We start from the raw sequence: 20,536 nt of genomic DNA, 5'->3' as shown, positions 1-20,536 counted from the left end.
TATAGATCTACATAGATGCATAAAAAGTCACCATTTTATATAGTTCCAAGAACATTGTTCCTCATATAACATGGCTTACACGGAAATGTCAGTTTCCATCACATAAGTAGGCCTATTAACTAGGTAGTCAATACTGAAATGACATTCCAGCGAGGACTTTATTTACAATCCTAGGACCTAATCAGGTTAGCATATAAAAATAAAAAAAATAAAAAAAAACTATTCAACAAGAAATTTAATTATTCTTTTATTTTCCAAAATTCTGTATTCATACAAGTACATACAAAATGCTAAACGGATCACTTAGTATGCAAGATCTACAAACTCAATTCACCCACATTCAAAAAAAAAAAAAAAAAAAAATCCCCATTTGTTCAAAATAAAAACAATTATCTTCAAAGAGTAAAGTATTTACAAGTTTAACTTTAACTACAGTATGTACAGTATTTTTTGATCCACCAGAGTTCCCCTCATAAGTGAAGGACATGTACGCAAATAAAGGGAACTTGAGAACTTTTTTGAGAGGCATATATAAATTGCGGTCATTATGCTGCAGAAAGCCCAAGACAGGTCTCAAGGGTATTACAAAAGGGAAATGCTACAATGTTCACAACTAATATGAATAATTTGTTCTTGGGAAATGTGAGGGATTGATTAACTTTCTTCATTTCTTTTAAGTTTTAGATGACAATGCTGCATTTTGGTTTGCATAAAACAATCAACTCTCTTGTAAAATACACGTGAACAGCTAATATTCATCTGAAAATTTGGCACCCATGCTCAAATGCTTCTGAAAGCGCATTTGTCTCATTCATCAGACTTTTCTCTGGCATTCAAAGAGACGAAATGTCAAACACATGACTGATCCGAGCGCTTTTTTTAAAGGGTCTCGTAAAGATCTGTATCCATGGACACACAACTGTGAGAACAGCAAACATTAGAGTTACTGCTTTTTTATCGTAGCATTTTACCCAAATGCAAATGGCTTTCTGTGAGCGGGAAATTCCATAGATATATTGTTATTGTCATCCAAAATTAACAATTAACTATTACCTTGGAATTAATGAATCAAACTTTACATTTCAAGTTATAAGGAAGACGGTCCCGAAGGAACATTTTCAAATTTAGTCAGACAAAGTGGAGGAAAGTCAAGTATAAAACTCATAACATCTTTTCACATTAATCTACAGACATCCACACATACAAAACATATGTACAGTATACAGTATACATTCTACTGGAGCCCTGTGTTGTGATGCTGTAGTGATGTCCAGTCCTCTTCATTACAGTAAAAACGTTTGGAGTGCTGGTACGGCAGAGCTTTCACTGGTTTGATCTTCGTACATAACTGGCTGTGAAATATTTAGAACAATAAAACTGTTATAAAAGTTGAAAAAGTAAGGATGTGGGGTTGGTTAGTTTTGATGGCGCTTCATGTGCAGTGCCAGGTGGTCTGAACGAGAGAAGCAGCGACTGCAGGCGACACATTTGAAGGGTTTTGCGCCGGTGTGTTTGCGGTAATGCCGCGTCAGTTCATCCGAGCGGGCAAAACGCCAGTCACATCCTTCCCAACTGCACCGGTATGGCTTCTCACCTAGAAAAATCACAAAAAGATCATGCTGATTTACCTTAAAAACAGCTTAATGTATCAGTTTTCTGTTGCAACAATTTATTCCTGTAAGGACAAAGCTGAATTTTCAGCAGCAAATACTCCAGTCTTAAGTGTCACATGGTCCTTAAGAAATCATTCTAATATGCCATTTTGCTGCTCAATTATGAGCGGTGGTTATTTTTATTTTAAAATGTTTTTTGCTGCTTAATATTTTTATGGAAACCTTGTTTTTATCAGGATTCTTTGATGAATCAAAAGTGAATTGAAAGTTATTTTTGACTGTCACTTTTGATCAATGCGTCCTTGCTCATTAAAACCTTCTTTTTCTTTCTTTCTTTGATCATGTGACTTTGAAGAATGGAGTAATGATACTGAAAATTCAGCTTTGCTATGACAGGAATAAATTACATTTTACAATATATTCCAATAGAAAAATAATTACTTTAAATGCAACTACTTTGAACTTAAACAGCTAACCAGAATGATTCTATACTTTAATTTGGCAATTCATACAACGTCCAGCTTGAACATGTTACAATGTGTATCGTGACATTTTTAAATGGCAGTTATAGAGGAATTAGACGTGTATGTGCTTGTGGTTTAGAGAGTAATACAACTCCCATGTGTAAACACGGAAGTCATTTCCATGGTGCTTAACACACGCTGATAAGATCTGACATTGCGAGGTTTGCCATAGCACTGAATCCTGAAAAGCCACGTTCAGTGAGAACAGATAACGTTCATTCAACACATGTGACCCTAAACTACCACTGTATCTGTATGTGCATCATGGAGAGATAAATTACGGGGAAAGAGAAACAAAGTGAGAGAGGATTTCTAATATATTTCCAATTTATAATTCTAATCTTTTATTTGTTGCATTAATGTCAAATGTCAAACTAAAATCCTAGCCTTTCTTTCGGTAACATGTTATTTCATGACCACTGAAGTTTGACTGACAGGTGTAAGCAGGAGCTTTTGTTCAGTTGATTTTCATGAACAATAGGTAAGGTTTGTGTTTAATGCTTGAAATAAATATTTATTTAGTACAGGTATGTTGTTGTGCACGTCATGAATTATTATTATGAGAAGCGACTTTTTTTTTTTTTTACCAGCCATAAATATTTCTAACTGCCCACGGGTTTCTTAAAAAAATCAATTTACAGTAATACACAACATAATTCATATATTTGTAAATATCATTTATTACTGTGATGCAGAGCTACATTTTCAGCATCCATTACTAGTTGTCAGTGTCATATAATTCATCATAAATCATTCAGGTTGGTGTGCAAGAAATATTTCTTATTATTATCAATGTTAAGATGTAATGCCGCTTAATATTTTAATTTTCTTTCAAAATTCTTCAATACATTTTCAAAACAAAAACTCAAAAGTACTGAATTTACGTCTTCACCGTCGTCTCTTTTGATCAATTTAATCCATCCTGAATAAAAATATAAATTCCTTAAACAAAAGTAAAAAGTTTATAAAGTTACCATTTACTCTACAAAGACATTTTTAACTTTCATTAGTCACTTAAGACTCTGATTATAGTCCAATAAACACAAGTTTTCCATAGGAGGTGTTTAACCACATAACATCAAACGATAATTGTTGTTTTGAAACACAATGCTTCAAGTTCAACCTACTAATTTCAGCACAGTGAAACTGCACAGCTCTCAGAAATTACTGAAGAGAGCACAATCTTTGCTCTTTAACTGGCTCTCTGAATTGCCCTCATCCCTCCTTCTTTTCTATACGTGAAACCAGAATTCAAAAGCAGATGAACCGATGTCCTCTTAATCTGACAAGGCTTCCAATAGCTCAGGGTCTTGAACAAGTTAATGCGCCCCTTCAAACACTTCAGACAGAGATACTATTTGTTTAGCTTAAGGTTGGCCAACGGTTAATCTGTTATCGCTAAAGTATTTTACTGCTCACACAACCTTTAAATGTGGAAGTTGAATATTGCTACACATCTAATTCACCATCATAAGAATACTAAGAACAACAATCAGTATTAATTGGTATTCATTTAAAACCACAAGGAATATTAATCAATAATCGCTACTAATCACCACAAACTTGCATGGATACCCATAAAATGAGGCAATTGTAAGGTTTTTATCAGTGGCTTCTATTTGAGGAAGGTGGGCAACAAGTTCCATTACTAAGATAATACAAGGCTTTCACAAACGCACCAAGTGCCCTTGAAATAATAAGTTGATAAATTATCACAAGCATTGTGAAAGCTGTTTAGGTTATGAACACAAAGTCAGGCTTTTAGAATATATTCTGTAACATTCCTGTAAAGCATGTTTAGATATGCACCACCAAACTGGCAGTGTTTTTTGAAGAGCCGCTAGCATAATCCAAGCTAGCTGCTTAGATTACTCCTTAAATTACAAAGCGAACAAGTTCTGCAGGCTTGTATTTAATTGCTTTGTTAGAGCACATCTAGTACATCCTGACATACTTTTTAATCATGAAAGGAACATGTCATTCCCGATGACATCAAAATTACACGTGCTATCGACCTGTTCTGACTTTCATCTGTCAGCACGGAATGTTCTAGAGCTCTTAAACTGTTGTTTGACAGCTTTCAGTGCGGCGGGATCATTCCCAACCCCCAACCTCTTTTGAAACATAACTCCACACCATGTCCACCCGAGGAGTGACTACCTGACCTGTGACAACATAAACACACCTTACAGACGGATAGAGGGCCGAACAACACAGGCTCATCAAAAAAAAAAAAAAACATGTCGGTTTTATCTGAAATATATGAACATTAATCTGGCAACATGGTATTAAATTGGTTGTTGTACACATCACTGCAGTTTTAAAATTGAATGCCCGGCAAGAACACTAAAAGATTAACGTGATAACAATAACGCAACGAAACCTACTGAAAATTGTTTGGTAACACTTTAGAATAGGGAACGCATATTCATAACCAAATAATTTAGTTTGATTTTATTTTATGTGGAGTGGGAATTTTTATGTTTTAGTGCAATTCATTATTTTAAAAATGACCTACATAAAAATCAAAAATCTGAAAAAATATTTTTAAAAACTGGCAAATCGAGTTACAAACGTGTTTTTTATGGTCCAAGATTATAAACTGTGATATGTGACATTATCTGCTTTTGTTTGCCAAAATAATTTTATGTCTCTGACTTACATAAATCTGTAATCAATGTACTGTGATAAAAATGTAATTTTTTTTATTAATTGACAGCCCAATTATTATAATACATTTAACTATTTATTAAATATTAGTGTCTTTTACCAATAAGACACACGAGGCCATGCTTTACAGTGATTTTACCATGGTTTTATGCCTAAAAATGCCCCTTAACTGTGATAAAATTAATGTAATCACATTGCCCAAATTACTATAATTATTTAGTTGTATACATTATAACACATTTTGCACAGTTGCAACATGTACTTGATTTACATTGTACCACACGGGAACATACGTTTTATACAAAGCTTAAAGAGTTACGAAGATACCTCTAGGGTGCCAGGAAGTGAGAGTACAACAATAATTATACCTCAGGCTACAGGGAATCCCTCTACATTCTCGGTGACTGTGACCACCCCGAAAAGATTCTAAAAGAATGAAAAAAGCAGGCGGAAAAGGTGCTTTTATCAGCTTAACGTCATGTGAACAAAATTAGACCCATTTGTGTTGCGAAAGAAGATTTCGGTTTCATTCTAAAGTGTGGTGGGATTGCAGTGGGTTTCATCTTACGCCGAGCTGAACACACTGAAACTGCCAAGTTCTTTTGTCCCGGCGGTGCACTCCTCCTCCCCCCCGAACACAGACAGAAAAAGCAGGAGGAACAGGTTTTTCCTCCACTACTTGGCGATTCCCCCTCGGGAAAGCATGCAGGGCTTGTACAGGCATGCAGACACATTGTGTATAAAAGCATGAAAAGAGAGTCAATTAATCTCTCCCTCCACCCTGTTCTCTGTCTTTCTACATCTCTTGTCCTTGGGCTGTCATCTCTGTGCGAGCTGTTGCAGCATTTGTAGTTTTTGTGTTGATGGTACATTGCAACTGGTCAAGTAGAAACATCGGCTTGAATAGCTAGCTCGACCTTATATTATTCCAAACCTCTATGACTTTCTACCTACTGTAGAAAGTTTGAATAATGTACCTGTCAGAGCGTGCACTCAATCGCTGTAGTGCGCGGCGCTACTATGCTAGCATTTAGCTTAGCACCATTCATTCCTTAGGATCCAAACATGAATGAATAAATTTAGAAGCCACCAAAGACTTCCATGTTTTCCCTATTTAAAAATGGTTACATGAGAAGTTACACAAGTCTTGTTTTTTCCTTTAAGTTTGGATTATTTTAACAAACTAAAAATTTTGTCTGCCCTATGGAAAAATACATTCTGAAATTTATTTGAAATAGATTTATTTCATGTTAAATAAGAATATTAATACATTTACATGTTTATGTTGTACTTTTGGTATACTAAACTGATAAACTTAAAGTCTGCTAAATTGGAACAACTAATTTTGTACTTAATGCACTTTAATTGTGCGGAAGTAGTGCTGAAGTCCAACTAAAGATACAATATATTTGATTATGCTAAAGTGGAACTATTGCAAGTATACTTAATTTAAAGACTTTATTCAAAAATATTATTCAAATATCTCAAAATCCTCATCAATAGTGACATTTAAACACATTTCAGGCTTAATATTAAGAAATGTGCATTGTGCACAAGTAGTATTTCAAATAAATTTGAATTAAAAAGTTTAATATCAGTAAGTCTTAAGCAATATGTCAGTAAATATGTTAATAGATCTGAACTATACTGATTATGAAATACATTTATTTTAAATATTACTTTTTTACTAAGTTGTAAACATTTTGCAATCATTATCAATCATTCATATCAGACACACGAATGTCAAGATTACGATACAGTACATTTTATTTGTTCCTCACCCAAAGCTATTGTATAACATCAGAAGACTTTTTGAAGCTTGAAAAGCCTCAGTCTCTTTGTAACTGCATGAAAAAGTATTTCATTATCCCCTTTCTCCATGTTCAGCACATCAAATAGAGTTGGAATGAAGTTGGTGGAAAAAAAAAGTGTATAATAATAGAATTTTTATTTTAGGGTGTCTATGTTAGAGTTTGATTTTGATTTGATTTCTTACCTGTATGAGTCCTTTGGTGTGCTTTCAAGTGAGAGCTCTTTGTGTAAACTTTGGCGCATCCTGGTACAGAGAGAAAATTGCCCAGATGTTAAGTTGACAAACGTCCCTGATAATCTCTGCCCATCTTCAGGAAGGCATGTCACATGCAATCCAAAAAATACTTATTGGAATGGCACACTAACCTGGGAAGTCACAATGATGAATCCTTCTCTTCTCCAGCTCAGGGTTGCTCCGTCGGTTGTATCTGGGTCCGGTGAGGATGCCCTGACCGTGGGCCATTAGCATGGAGTGAGGGGTCATCTGTCCAACCTTCATTCCAATTCTAGCCTGGTACGGCGGGGGAGGATGAACAGAGGTAATGAGCTCTGCCTGGTTCTCGGGACTCCCAGGCTGGGAGTTGGGGGGCGACGGAGGCAAACTGTGCGGCTGGGGTGAAGTGTAGAATGGCTCGGGCATGACAAATTCGCCAGATTGCGTGGTCAAGGCCACTGTGTTCAGGTTGAGCATGGTCCTGCCAGATGCACTGATTCCATTCATCGATTGACTCTGGGAGAAGGTCATTGTGGTAAGGTCGCTACTGCTGACGGGCATCTGGTAGACCGCTGGCTGCTGAGGGCCAATGTGGAGCTCATCTGTGACGTGTATGTCAGGTTTGATAAAGAGGCTGTTGACCGTCTGGGGCACGCTGAAGACGGAGGTGAATTCGGGGAGTGTCTGAGTGCTACAGGGTTCGTCCTCCCCTGGCTCAGTTTTGATCTGATGCACCTGAGGTTTGTTTGGGCGATAAAGGCCCGTGCGAAGGTGTGTGGTATTAGGCAGGATAACGTTGATGTTCAGACTATAAGGGGCTGGCTTCTCATCTGCAAAATACTCATCCACCACAGAGGCGCTTTCCCGACGGAACTTCTTATCCGTAATGTTTGGTGAAACCAGTGGGGTGATTTGGGGCAAATATTTATCCATCTCCATCCGTGTCTGAAACAGAAAATGATAACTATGAGATAACACTAGTGTGCATTGGTCCTGCTTATTCAAAATTGATTATTTTATCCAAATTTAATGTCATTGTGTGTAGTCAAATTCAATTTGTTAAATGGAAGTTATTAATTAAAAATGTTTTCGTCTGAATAACCAGATTGACAGGAAATTATTATTATGACAGGAATTGTACAATTGACAGGAAATTAAGTTGAGCATTACTTTATATATTGTTTAAATAAAATAACATAAATTGAATAAATAAAAGTTATTTATTTATGACTTCTTGTATCCTATAAAATAGCCAAAGCCCCTATCTATTTTGGAAAAATGCCTAAAAATTATTTGTTGCAGCAGAATTTTTTTGAATTTTCTTTGCATCTAGTAGAAATAAATAAAGAATTCTAAGTTGTAAAACAACAGCCGAAACGGAAATCCTAATTATGCATTCATTTAATTGCATAGAAACATTTCTTTCTAAAGTTCACTGTATGCTTTTATTATTTCTTTCATTGTATGCAGTCCATGTTGATAGGTTTTGTGCATGATTTAGTAATTGGATTAGCTGCCGTCAAACTGAAATGTCTGCTTTGCCATTTTACCCTTTCCGCTTCACCACAGCTGTTTGAAAGATTGTATTTGAAAAGGGAGATCAGTGTTATTGTCTTTCACAGTTGATTTGTGATTGCAGCACCAGGTACAAGCAGTGGGAGATCATTCCCTGCTTTAACCGTGCACACAATGGCAAGTTCAATGGAGCAGCTCTGCACAGTGCTCCAATGCAACACAGAGTAAATAGAAACCTCATAGGTGTGGCGGCCATGAAGGATTGGAACACAAAGCAAAACCAAAACAGTGACATGTGATAGCAAGAGGAGATATGGGCACAAACAATGTACAAAAATAGAACTCTAAAAACGAGTGCACCCTGGAGAGCCATTGAGGTGCAACAGTGCTGTGAACTCCCGAGACTGATAGATGAGGGCATTTGTGCGATAATGAAGAACCAGATTTACCAAACCAGTCAATTGGCAAGTCAAATGTGTGATGATGAATTGGTTAGCATATGCAAAAACCTGAACAGCCTAAATACCTGTCTTGAACAAAACGTTCAGTGTTGAACCAAAATAACCCCAAAAACTAACCAACCAAGCATGAGACCTCTAGTGAAAATGCTTATATTTAGCATATTATTTTATACAGAAAAATACATGGATTGAATGGATTTTAGAATGACTTTGGTATGCCATCATATTGCTTTAAAGGGATAGTTCACCCAATCATCAAAATTATGTAATTATTAACTCACCCTCATGTCGTCCCAAACCCGTGAGACCTCAGTTTATCTTCGGAACACAGTTTAAGATATTTTAGATTTAGTCCGAGAGCTCTCAGTCCCTCCATTGAAACTGTGTGTACAGTATACATGTCCAGAAAGGTAAGAGAAACATCATCAATGTAGTCCTATGGACATCAGAGGGTCAGTTAGAATTTGTTGAAGCATCGAAAGTACAATTTGGTCCAAAAATAGCAAAAACTACGACTTTATCCATCATTGTCTTCTCTTCCGTGTCTGTTGTGAGAGAGTTCAAAACAAAGCAGTTAGTGATATCCGGTTCGTGAACGAATCATTCGATGTAACCAGATCTTCTTGAGTCAGTTCACCAAATCGAACTGAATCGTTTAAAACGGTTCGGGTCTCCAATAAGCATTAATCTGCAAATGACTTAAGCTGTTAACTTTTTTAATGTGGCTGACACTCCCTCTGAGTTAAAACAATCCAATATCCCGGAGTAATTCATTTACTCAAACAGTACACTGACTGAACTGCTGTGAAGAGAGAACTGAAGATGAACACCGAGCCGAGCCAGATAATGAACAAAAGACTGACTCATTCTCTTTCACAGCAGTTCAGTCAGTGTACTGTTTGAGTACATTAATTACTCTGGAATATTGGTTTGTTTTAACTCAGAGGGAGTTTTGCGGATTAATGCTTATTTGAGACACGGACCGTTTTAAACGGTTCAGTTCGATTTGGTGAACTGGTTCAAGAAGATCCGGTTACATCGAATGATTTGTTCGCGAACTGGATATCACTAACTGCTTTGTTTTGAACTCTCTCTCAACAGACACGGAAGAGAAGACAATGCTGAATAAAGTAGTAGTTTTTGCTATCTTTGAACCAAAATGTATTTTTGATGCTTCAAAAAATTCGAACTGACCCTCTGATGTCACATGGACTACTTTGATGATGTTTTTCTTACCTTTCTGGACATGGACAGTATACCGTACACACAGTTTCAATGGAGGGACTGAGAGCTCTCGGACTAAATCTAAAATATCTTAAACTGTTTTCCGAAGATAAACGGAGGTCTTACGGGTTTGGGACGACATGAGGGTGAGTTAATAATTACATAATTTTAATTATTGGGTGAACTAACCCTTTAAGAACAGCCGTGCTCAAGCTGCATGTGCTACATTCTAAGAAACACACTCTTTGTATTCATGTTGGATTCATGATTTTTTTTTTATATAATTATATATACATCACTTTCAAGAAAAGATTCAATTAAATGACTTGTGGTGTAACTATTAAGTAAAATTAATAACACATCGAATTCACACCTCGAATACACAAGACCACATAATTATAATCTTTATTTTTTTTTATTTAATTTCTAAAATATTTTAAAATGTCATATATAAAGAGAGAACTATACAAGAACTAAAAATATAAGTTATATTTTTTAAAGAATTTTAATGTTGTTGCAGACATTTGTACCCCGCTTAAAACACACAGCTGCCTTTATTGTTGAACTTACAGCAGTCATTATATTTTAAAATAATTTTTTCAAAAGATCTGTAATGTCCAGCTGTCTGAAGTGGCAGCTATGTCAACAATAAGGCATGTATTGTCAAAATGCATTTCCTTGACAACCCACTGATGTGGTTTCATGTACAAATATCTTCATCCTTTCAAGTAACTCATACCCTAACATGTGAGGTCATGTACTCTCGGGGAATGCACAATGAATGCTGACGCTTCTGCAGCTTTTCATATCGCTGTGGATGAGCCATTTATTACAGACAATTGTACTCTCATAATGTTAACGTCAACAATATCACCTTCATCCCCATCAGGCCAGCTTTGGAAAGCTAAAACCAGGTAATTAATGGAAAATAGCTTTAGACCTGGCAAGCGTACTGCCCCTGCCCTTAGTTCTGTGCACAAACAGGCCTTGTGTTATGTGGTACTGGCAAAGAGGCAAGTGCCCTTGGCTACAGCTTCCGTTGGCCTTAGAGACCCGGTTCTGTTCACTGGGTTTGTGTAAGGAGAATGAACAGCAGCTGAACCCTGGCCCAAGAACTGAGTTAATGATTGGAGAACATTTACAACGGCTAAGTTATGTATTTTAGGGACCGATAACGGCTGGGAGCCGAGTTAGGCATAAAAATTATCTTTGAGATAAATAAGCCATAGGTTTCCGTGTCGCTCAGTGTCGACGTTCGTTGAAAATATGGCTCACTCCATTCACTCTTTAAAGTGTTAGTTCACCCAAAAATTTAAATTCTGCCATCAATTCTCTCACCTACACATTGTTCCAAACCTGTATGACTTTATTTCTTGAGCCAGAAAAAAAATAAAAATAAACCAATAAAATCGTTTTGTCCATATAATCAAAGTCAATCAGATCTAAAACAACATTTCACTTCATGAACGCCAAAAAGAAACACTAAGACATCATTTCATAAAAAAATATAACTTCTTTTAACTTTCACAGAATGACATGAGGGTGAGTAAATGATTATAGAATATCAGTATAGTTTGTGCCGAAAAATCCCTTTAAGAATGCGTTAAAACATTAAATATCTTATCCATTAAAAAAAAGTCTTATTATTTGTAAAGGAGCACATGAAGCTCAGAAGCCTTGGAAACGGCATGATATTTGTCTCCGACGTGAGATTTCACAGAATATTCCAGAGTCCAAATACCCTGTTAGCCCAAAGACCTTTTTCCTAATTACAACACAAAAGGTCTTTCCCTGTGAAATAATCATTTTTTATGGCCTAAAAGGAATTCTGAAAGATGGAGATTCGTCTACAGATCCCCATAAAACCCGACTGATAGGCTTCTTGTCCATTTACTGAAGCCATAACTGCACAAATCATCCGAGGGCAGCAGCAAGAGAAAACAAAACCTTTGAGATGAAAATGATGTTTTATGGCTTTGGGGGAAATAGATAACAGTTGTTTTGGCTTTTCAGGACCATGACTACTCTTCACAGCAGTGACCACTGGTTTTGTAACAGAAAATTTAAGTTAATTACTGCAATAGCGATGTGTGACACTGTGAGACGATATGATTCAGCCATGTTTTATGAATAGATGTGCCAAATCAATCATGTAATTAAGATAATCTTCATTTACAATCATGATTTTTGTTGGTTTTTGGATTATTTTAGCAATCTAGTTTAATTTAGACTTTGATTATGTACTTTTCCCAACAAGTACTGGGGGTCATGAGGTCAAACAGACCATGCAAAGGCCCAGGCTGTTTTCTTCAGTGTAGCCAACAACCTACATGTTCCCTGTGGCCTTACAAACTTTTGAAGGAGTACAACAAGGTCATCAGTCATTGGCTCAGGCAGTTATAAACTAGTGTTGTTCTAGTTAGGACGCCATATGATCCGACTAGACATGTGCCGGTATTCGGTAATGCGATATATCACGGTAATAAATATAAATAATTGTATATTACAAATTACTCTGAATTTGGAATGTATTTTAAGAATACTTTTCCCATCAACTGGTAAAAATGCACAACACCGCCGTATGCTGCTTAAAAGACGCGTGTGCGCTCTGATGTAAACAAGCACTCATGAGAAGCACATGAGGAACACATGAGAGACGCGCTGAATAAAAGCACACTCACTCTCTGAAAGCAGATGGCGCTAAACTGCAAAAAATGCAGCCGTTAACCTGGAAACCCCATAAATAAAGCAGCTGCTCAACTTTCTAAAATGTGTTTAAATAGCCATTCAGATTTTTGGATTTGCTGTGTTGTTCATCACAGCGCCAAATGCTTAAATATTTAGACTTAATAGGTTATTTATTTTCAAATATCGATTTCAATATCGTGATAATAGCGTATACTGTGATAAAATCATTAGCAATTAATCGCAACATGAAAATTTGATACCGGCATACTCCTAGATCCAACACAGCACATTACATTCGCATTTCAGACCCAACCATTGTGGTCTCAGATATGACAATTAAAACAGATATGTATAGAAGATACTTAAGGCCATTGTGATACTTTAAAGGCAGTCTGACCAAAGGCAAAGAGCAAACTAAATCTTAAACATTTAACTAACACTGTCACAGCGTTAAACGACACTACGATTTTCTACATAACTTCAAACTGTGTAATGAAGTCGCTAAGCATTTGTGTATAATTTTACTTCACAAAAAACTAGGTAATGAAAGTAAATGGCTATATTATTTGATTACTTTGCTTTCAAGTACACTTTACAGTACACACATTTGATTCTTATAATGTAGGATGTTTTAATTTGCGTTAATGTCGTAGTGTACATGTAAAAGTTGTTTCAATGATCTCTCTTCCATCTGAGATAATATATTCAAAGTAAAGTCAAGTTAGAGTAAGCTCTAAACTAGACTATGTACAGAACTACATGACGTCAGTGTTTATTGCAAAACTGACATGCAAATTGAAAGATAATTTGCTGTTACTGCATAAAATAAAGAATGGTGTTAAGGCATTTACTTTTGTAACTTCACAATTAAACTAATTCTGATTTATTTCAATTTCTGAATGTAAAAAAAAAAAGCATAACCATAAAAATACTATGAGATTTTTTTTTTTTATGTGTTAATAGTAATAATAATACGAATACTCATACTAATAGTACACTGCACAACTATTCATACTTATGCTAATTTTATAAATGTAAACGCAATGCGAGACAAACATACAACAGTTTAGTTGACCCTAATGTGAAGATGTAACATGCACACTTCAACAAGAACAGTACAAAAACAACAAAAAAGACACTTTACCGACAGCCGTACGTGAAGATCATTTGTTGTTACTGAGCAAGTGGTTTCTCTTAAAAGTGCATCTGTTCTAATATATTTTTTGTGAGGTTTTGAAATTGAAATGTTGTTTTGTTCTCCAGTTTAAGTCAGACACCACAGAGCTCCTGTCATACCTGAGCCATTTCGACAGCGTTTGTTACTAGTCTCACCGCGGGTTTGACGTGTTCAAACACAGACGAGTCCTCCGGCCCATCCGCGCTACACATCCGCACGGGTTTTAGCTGCGTGAAAACCGCCCTCTCCTCTGCATTCGGTGCGCCAACAGCCAGTCCTACACTTGCCATTTCTATATGCAAATATCGGATATTATATTTTAATCTTATTTTTATTTACGAATACACATATACGTGATTATTGTTAACGTCCTTGTCGTTACATCCAGATGAGCGGTGTATCCAAAAACCCTCCCTGTGACACTCAGGTAGCCTTACCTGTTGTAAAGTATCACATTGTGAAAACGTAGTACTTGAGTGACAGCTGCGTTAGCCATTCAGAGCGAAGGAAAGAGCGCCTTCTCCAATCAAAGAGCAGGTAGGCGTGGCTCACCTGAGAGGTGTTTAACATGGAGGCGTTGCTTTTCTGTATACCCATCCGGGAAATTTATGCTGAGGCTTTAGTATTATAAAAAAAATATTTCTTTGCTCACCATAAAAACTAACTTTTTTTTCTGTGTTGAGAACCTTGTTTATGAATTAAAATATCATGCTGGTAAATGGTCTTAGCAGGACTCTCAAATTTGGCTTATTGGCTGGTTTTGTACATCACTTTATCGTCCAGCTATAGACCAGCTTACAGGCTGGGAAACCAGCAAACAACCTAAGCTTGTTCATGTATTTAAAAAAACAAAAAAACAAGAAAAAATTATTTCCCTCAGACATAATGTTCACTTTACTAGTTGCAAGTAATCTTAATTTAGGTTTAAATACTGCATTATTTATTTGACATTATTCATAATTAAACATAATTTAAACTGAATTGACTAAAAACAACATATTTTTAGCTTGCATAATTAAATATATTTTATTACTTCATTGTCTGTCTCCCTCAATCATAATAACATAATTCCAGAGCTCCCACACAGACATTACATAAGACATTCGTGCATATTGTAACATGCCCATGTATAGTGATTATATTAAAGCAGACTAACTTACAACTGAAAATCTGTAAATCCCACATGCCTCATCAAAGAACCTGAGTACAGACGGGTCAGTCAAAAACAGATGTGACCACTGCAGGTGTCATTGTTTAAGGCCAATTCGGAGGCAACTGTAGTTGTGAAAGAGGTCAGACAAGGTGGAAACACCTGTTCCTGGGTTTAAATGGGGTTGCTGCATCACGAAAGTTAAATGATGCAAAGATTCACTGAGCTTAGTGCAGTATGACAAAAACCAGACATGCATTGTGTAATGCGCACATTATATAATGTACATTATGTAATGCCAAAAAGGATAGTAATGCTTACTTTTATATAAAATCAAGTTAAAGTCACACAGAGTAAAAAAAAAAAAAAAAAAAAAACCTGCTGTTTCTTAAAAACAAAATGCTTATTATAATTTTTTTATATGAATGGTGAAGTATATGGACATACAAAACGGGGAAGGGAAGGACCTTGGTGACAGAACAGTCTGTTATATACTCTAATTATAATAATTTACAACAAAATGTTGGTTGTCAAGACTCAACACCTCACAGTTCAGAACATTAAGTATTACTTGTGTGGGTATATTTGTATGATTTGCAGGGGCGCCGAAAAGGGGGGAAGGTTAGGATGATTCCAAGTGAGATTTGTACACGATCATAGGAGGCCTCAAGTCGATATGATGTTCGGGGGACCAGAAACCATTGTGGTACCCTGATGAATTTTTTTATTTCATTCATGAATTTAAACAGAAATTGAACTGTGGTAAAAAAAAAAAAGAAAATCAGGATGCCGTTCCAGTATAAATATTATAGGATGAGTTAAAATGAAAAGATTATTGCAAAAAGTTTTGTTATTTATGATATTTTTATTGAAAAAAAAACAGGTCAATACAAATCTGATAGATAGATAGATAGATAGATAGATAGATAAAGCATTCTTTTACTCACCCTCATGTTGTTTCAAACATGTATAGTATTGTTTTCTATGCAACACAAGAGGGAATACTTTGAAAAGAACTGCATGACAATTATTTGAAATATCTCCTCTTGTACTCAACAAGAGAAAATAAAACATATAAAATAAATAAAACACAAAAAATGCATATTATTTAACTCTAATAATATAACTATTGCTTTAACAGCTCTAACAATCAATCAGCATCACTTGAATTCATGTAAGTAGTAAATACAGGAACTTTTGAAACATTTAGAAACCAATAGTGGCAAAACAGGTAAAAATATCTGCCATATAAAATCACTGGTGTCCTGAAAACATTTAGAAAAAGAATCACTAGGATACTAAATGTGTGCTTATGCAGAATTAAGTACACCAACTATAAAGAATCTCGCCTGAGCACCCTGAGAGCAGCATGTGTGCTTGTGTAATCAACAGACCTGCCTTGCCTGGCTCGTATCAAATTTGCATGGGCAATTGGTTGATGGATTGCGGTGAGTTTCAGTGTGTGGTTACTAGTGCTCTGCCTGCAATTGCTCACCTTCCTGAGGTCAAATTACATCAGCAGCTCTCTCTCACACACTCCTGAACACGTGTGCTATGGGGCAATTCACAGGTATACACTTGTGCTGAGTTTCGATGCAGTTTTGCTTCATTTTTGTGCCTCATTTTTCCAATTGCAGTGTCAGAGGGTATGACAGATGTCCTACCATGAACATTCACCATTTAGCATCTTGTTTTTTGCAGATGGAAAACATCTCTCAGTACATTTTCACAGTCAACAGCACAAAATGGCCTCAAAACAACTCTGTAAATGAATATCTGAACATTGAAAGTAACTGATGCATTCCGGGGGCCAGAGAGCCGGTGCCGGCTATGGATTTGAGAGCCAAATGTTGACTGAGGGAGGGTGTCCTTCAGCCCTGAATAGGCTCTGATTGTTCACTCCTATTACAGCACAGCAGCTAAAATGTGTACTTTTCAATAAGGTAAGAATCAGCATTGATCTAAGCAAACCGTTCAGCGCTATCCAACCGTGTACACACCCAGACTCATTGTTAAATGTCAGAAAGAGTAGTGTGACAAAAGGTGAAAAATAGATTTTTTTTGTTCCTATGGTGAAAACAAACTATGACCACTTTCTAAAACACAATGCTCATAATGTAGAAATGCATTACTGTGTCCTATAATTCACAGTTGGGATTTTGTGTTGTCTGTTCACTGAATGCATTCAGAAAAATAATGTCTCTCACTCTCTCCCTCATACTTTCTCACATATAAATACATACACATTCAAAACAATGTATGTCAAATCTAAAATTGCTCCTGGCTTTGAATGTCCTCAGAGACAGGATTTTGAAACCAATACAGAACCAAACATCTCTCTACATGTGAATTTTTCAGGAGAATTAATCAGCATGTTCAATATGGACAAAGTTTTTATTTTATGTATATTTATAAACTAACTTCTTAGTATCACCAAGTGTGGCCTTCACAATGAGTTAAGATAATCATTCCATAAAAACTAACCAGTTGCAGTCTGGTTAAACTAAAATTTGCAATTAAAATAGCCTACTGTTGTTTTCATTTCATGATTTCCAATGGACAGGGATTTTTCCTAGCATGCTTTGTATACTACTGGATGCTATAAAGTAAACTGCTGAAAAAAGATTTGATAAGTGTGAGACTGAACACTAATCACCATAATGGTAACCAACTATTTTCAACAAAACAATATATACATAAAAAGGAGTATTTTTTACTTTTTAGGTTTATTCAGTTTTGTTTCAAATAGTACACTGTAAGTTTCTACATTTTACAGAAAGAAACTGTACAAATTATAAGGTAAACACATGTTAATTGGTTATCTGTAAGTCACCTTATAATATACAGCAAAAAACTAGTTTAGCATTATATATAATTTTAAAATGCTATCAAAATGATGATTATGTGATGATGAATTTATGGTAAAAAAAAACAGTAAAGGACACTTCCAGAAGTCCTTTTGTGACACATTTACTGCGTTTATCCTGATAGGTGTTTTGATGTCCTGATGTGTTTTGTCATTGTGCGTATAACCCTGTTCACTGTCTACACTATATATAAGTATTGGCTTTGTTTAATGTCATCCTTATGATGCACTCTGATTTATTATCTTGTATCACCCCTATTATGATGTTTCAACAGTGTACACTACAAGTGTTGAGAAGTAAATGTGAATATGCAAGTAAAGATAACTACATAGTTTTAAGTACACAGCACATTAGTGTTTACAGCATGTGTCTGCAGTCATAAGTATTAAATAATTTTGTCCGGAACTCAGTGACTACTGTACAAACAGTATGTGAAGATCAGTAAGTGTAGAGCAATGTTGCTTGTGAATTTCAATAAGGACACAGACAACTTTTCACATACATTGCAGTTCTGAAAAGAGCCACCTGGATAAACAAAATGGTCAAAATCACAATAGTGGAGAAAGACTTCATATAGGTCATGTGAAACTACAAATATGTTGCAAACAATGTGAGCTATTGAACATCTTGAAATGAAAGCATTTGTTGGGACATTAAGAAGATACTGTTTGTTTTAAACATTATGATATATCTTGACTATTAATATAACTGCTAAGCTTTGCTTGTCTATAGAAAAAAAAGTTTTCTGACTTTCAGACATTCTGTTTCTTACCAGTAAATTTTACTGTAAATTTTAACCGGATTGTTTATCCTTTTTTGTCAAAAAAGACTTCAAAGATCCTATTGATAAAAAAGACAAAGAGCAAATATCAATACACAGAAAATAACTGACTACCCACAGACATTATATTAATAACTGTTATATGAATCACAAGGAAACCAAAGGGTTAATGAAGACATGTTTTTTATGCTCTAACAAAATGACGTATGTCCATGTCCATTATAACGTCTTTGAGATCAAGCAGGATGTTGAATATAACTTTAAGGGGGTAGTTGCGCAATTTTATGCACCGGAATTCAGTGGGAGGTGACCATATATGGGTCCAGGAAATGCTGGAATTCCTTCAGGTGAGATAGGGAATGACGTTTCAATGTAATGGGGTCAGAGAGCAAGGAGTTAAATGACTTCTGTGCACTATCAAAAAATCTGCAATTTCACCATTGATACGGCTATCTGTAGTCCACTAAGTCACAACAAACTTGTGTGAGAAAAGTGAAACGTTACTGTCGACATGTCTCAATCTAACCAACTGCATATTTTTTTGAAGCAACTTGTGATGATGATGCAATATACGAATTTGTGCATTTTCATGCATGTTAAGCACCTTTATGTCACCCATTTTATACATACATACATTATTTAATTTATTATTGTTTTTATTATTATTGAAATACATTAATACTTTTATTCATAAAGTATGCATTAACTTTCTATTCAACAAAGAAACCTGAAAAAAAGTGTCATGTTTCTGCAAAAATATTTAGAAGCATAACTATTATTATGATAACAATAAGAAATGTTGTACACCAAATCAGCATATTAAAATGATTTCTGAAGGACCATGTGATGCTGAAGACTGAAATAATGTCCATCACAGAAATAAATATATTACAAACCAGAAAACATAAGCCATCTGCCATATTTAAAAGGTGAAAGCATGTCTGTGAACACTCAAAAGCAAGTTGCCTGTGTGTCTGTAACCCTAGTTATCCGCTTGTATGAATATTTATATTTGCAATAGACTTCAGCAGATGATTTGGCTAAACTAACACAATACAGCAAGACGAAGGCATTAAAAAAACCTGTAATATAGAGTTAATACATATTAAAAAAAACAAAGTAACACATTTTGACAGGAATTTAAATTCACCAGGTTTTACAACAATGGGCTGTGCATTGTTAAGGCAGTGTCTGGAGCGGTCAAATGTGGCATTTACCAACATATCTATTTATAGAGTATCAGCATATTCATTTTTGTTTATTAAAAATGTATAAATGTATATTTTTGAACGTAAGACATTTTCAATTTTCTTTTAGGTTGACTTTTTTTGTTGAAATTTTTCTTTTTTGGAAATTACGTTTTAAATTTGATATATATATATATATATATATATATATATATATATATATATATATATATATATATATATATATATTCAATGTATTTTCAGCCTTTTGGATCTCACCGTGTAAGTCACCTGTTACAGCAGCTGCCTTGTTTGCTGAAGTCTTTTAAATAGTATTCTGTCCTTGTACAGGCAGTAACCATCTGTTGCACAAAAGCTTTTATGGCATAACTGGTCAATAATATGATGCATAAACTTGAAAACCTGCTTCGCAGGGACCAAAGAAGAACGGTTAAATCTTTAACAATACTGTTACTCCAATAACTACATATTGAAATGTACAGAACATCATTTATAAGTTAATGAAAAAAGATCACAACAAAGAACTTAACTTTCAGATGGTTTGCTAAGGGGACGTTTTTTTTTTATTATTTTACAAATTCAATGTGATTTTTCATCTGAAAGTATTATACAGAATTTCTCAAGTGTCTGTT

At 35.3% G+C, this 20,536-nt stretch overlaps 1 protein-coding gene across 3 annotated transcripts; it reads right to left on the bottom strand.

The window, feature by feature from the left end:
* Positions 1-384: 384 nt before the first annotated feature.
* On the bottom strand, positions 385-14,328 carry LOC113038129 (Krueppel-like factor 5). Of its 3 annotated transcripts, none has more exons than XM_026195328.1 (4): positions 14,018-14,328; positions 6,986-7,778; positions 6,804-6,863; positions 385-1,594 (listed from the first exon to the last, which is right to left on the bottom strand). In XM_026195328.1, exons 1-4 carry the CDS (start codon positions 14,186-14,188, stop codon positions 1,416-1,418), a joined length of 1,203 nt encoding a protein of 400 aa, XP_026051113.1. In that variant the 5' UTR covers positions 14,189-14,328; the 3' UTR covers positions 385-1,415. The 3 variants fall into 3 exon arrangements, with proteins under 3 accessions (XP_026051113.1, XP_026051114.1, XP_026051115.1); XM_026195329.1 differs by having other exon boundaries at positions 14,054-14,327; XM_026195330.1 differs by lacking the exon at positions 14,018-14,328 and adding an exon at positions 13,866-14,002.
* Positions 14,329-20,536: the final 6,208 nt, after the last annotated feature.

The sequence above is a fragment of the Carassius auratus genome, chromosome 21, assembly GCF_003368295.1.
Source record: "Carassius auratus strain Wakin chromosome 21, ASM336829v1, whole genome shotgun sequence".
Classification (NCBI taxonomy): Eukaryota; Metazoa; Chordata; class Actinopteri; order Cypriniformes; family Cyprinidae; genus Carassius; species Carassius auratus.
Note: the sequence above shows the minus strand (reverse complement) of the source record. Positions and strands in the feature narration are given on the sequence as shown.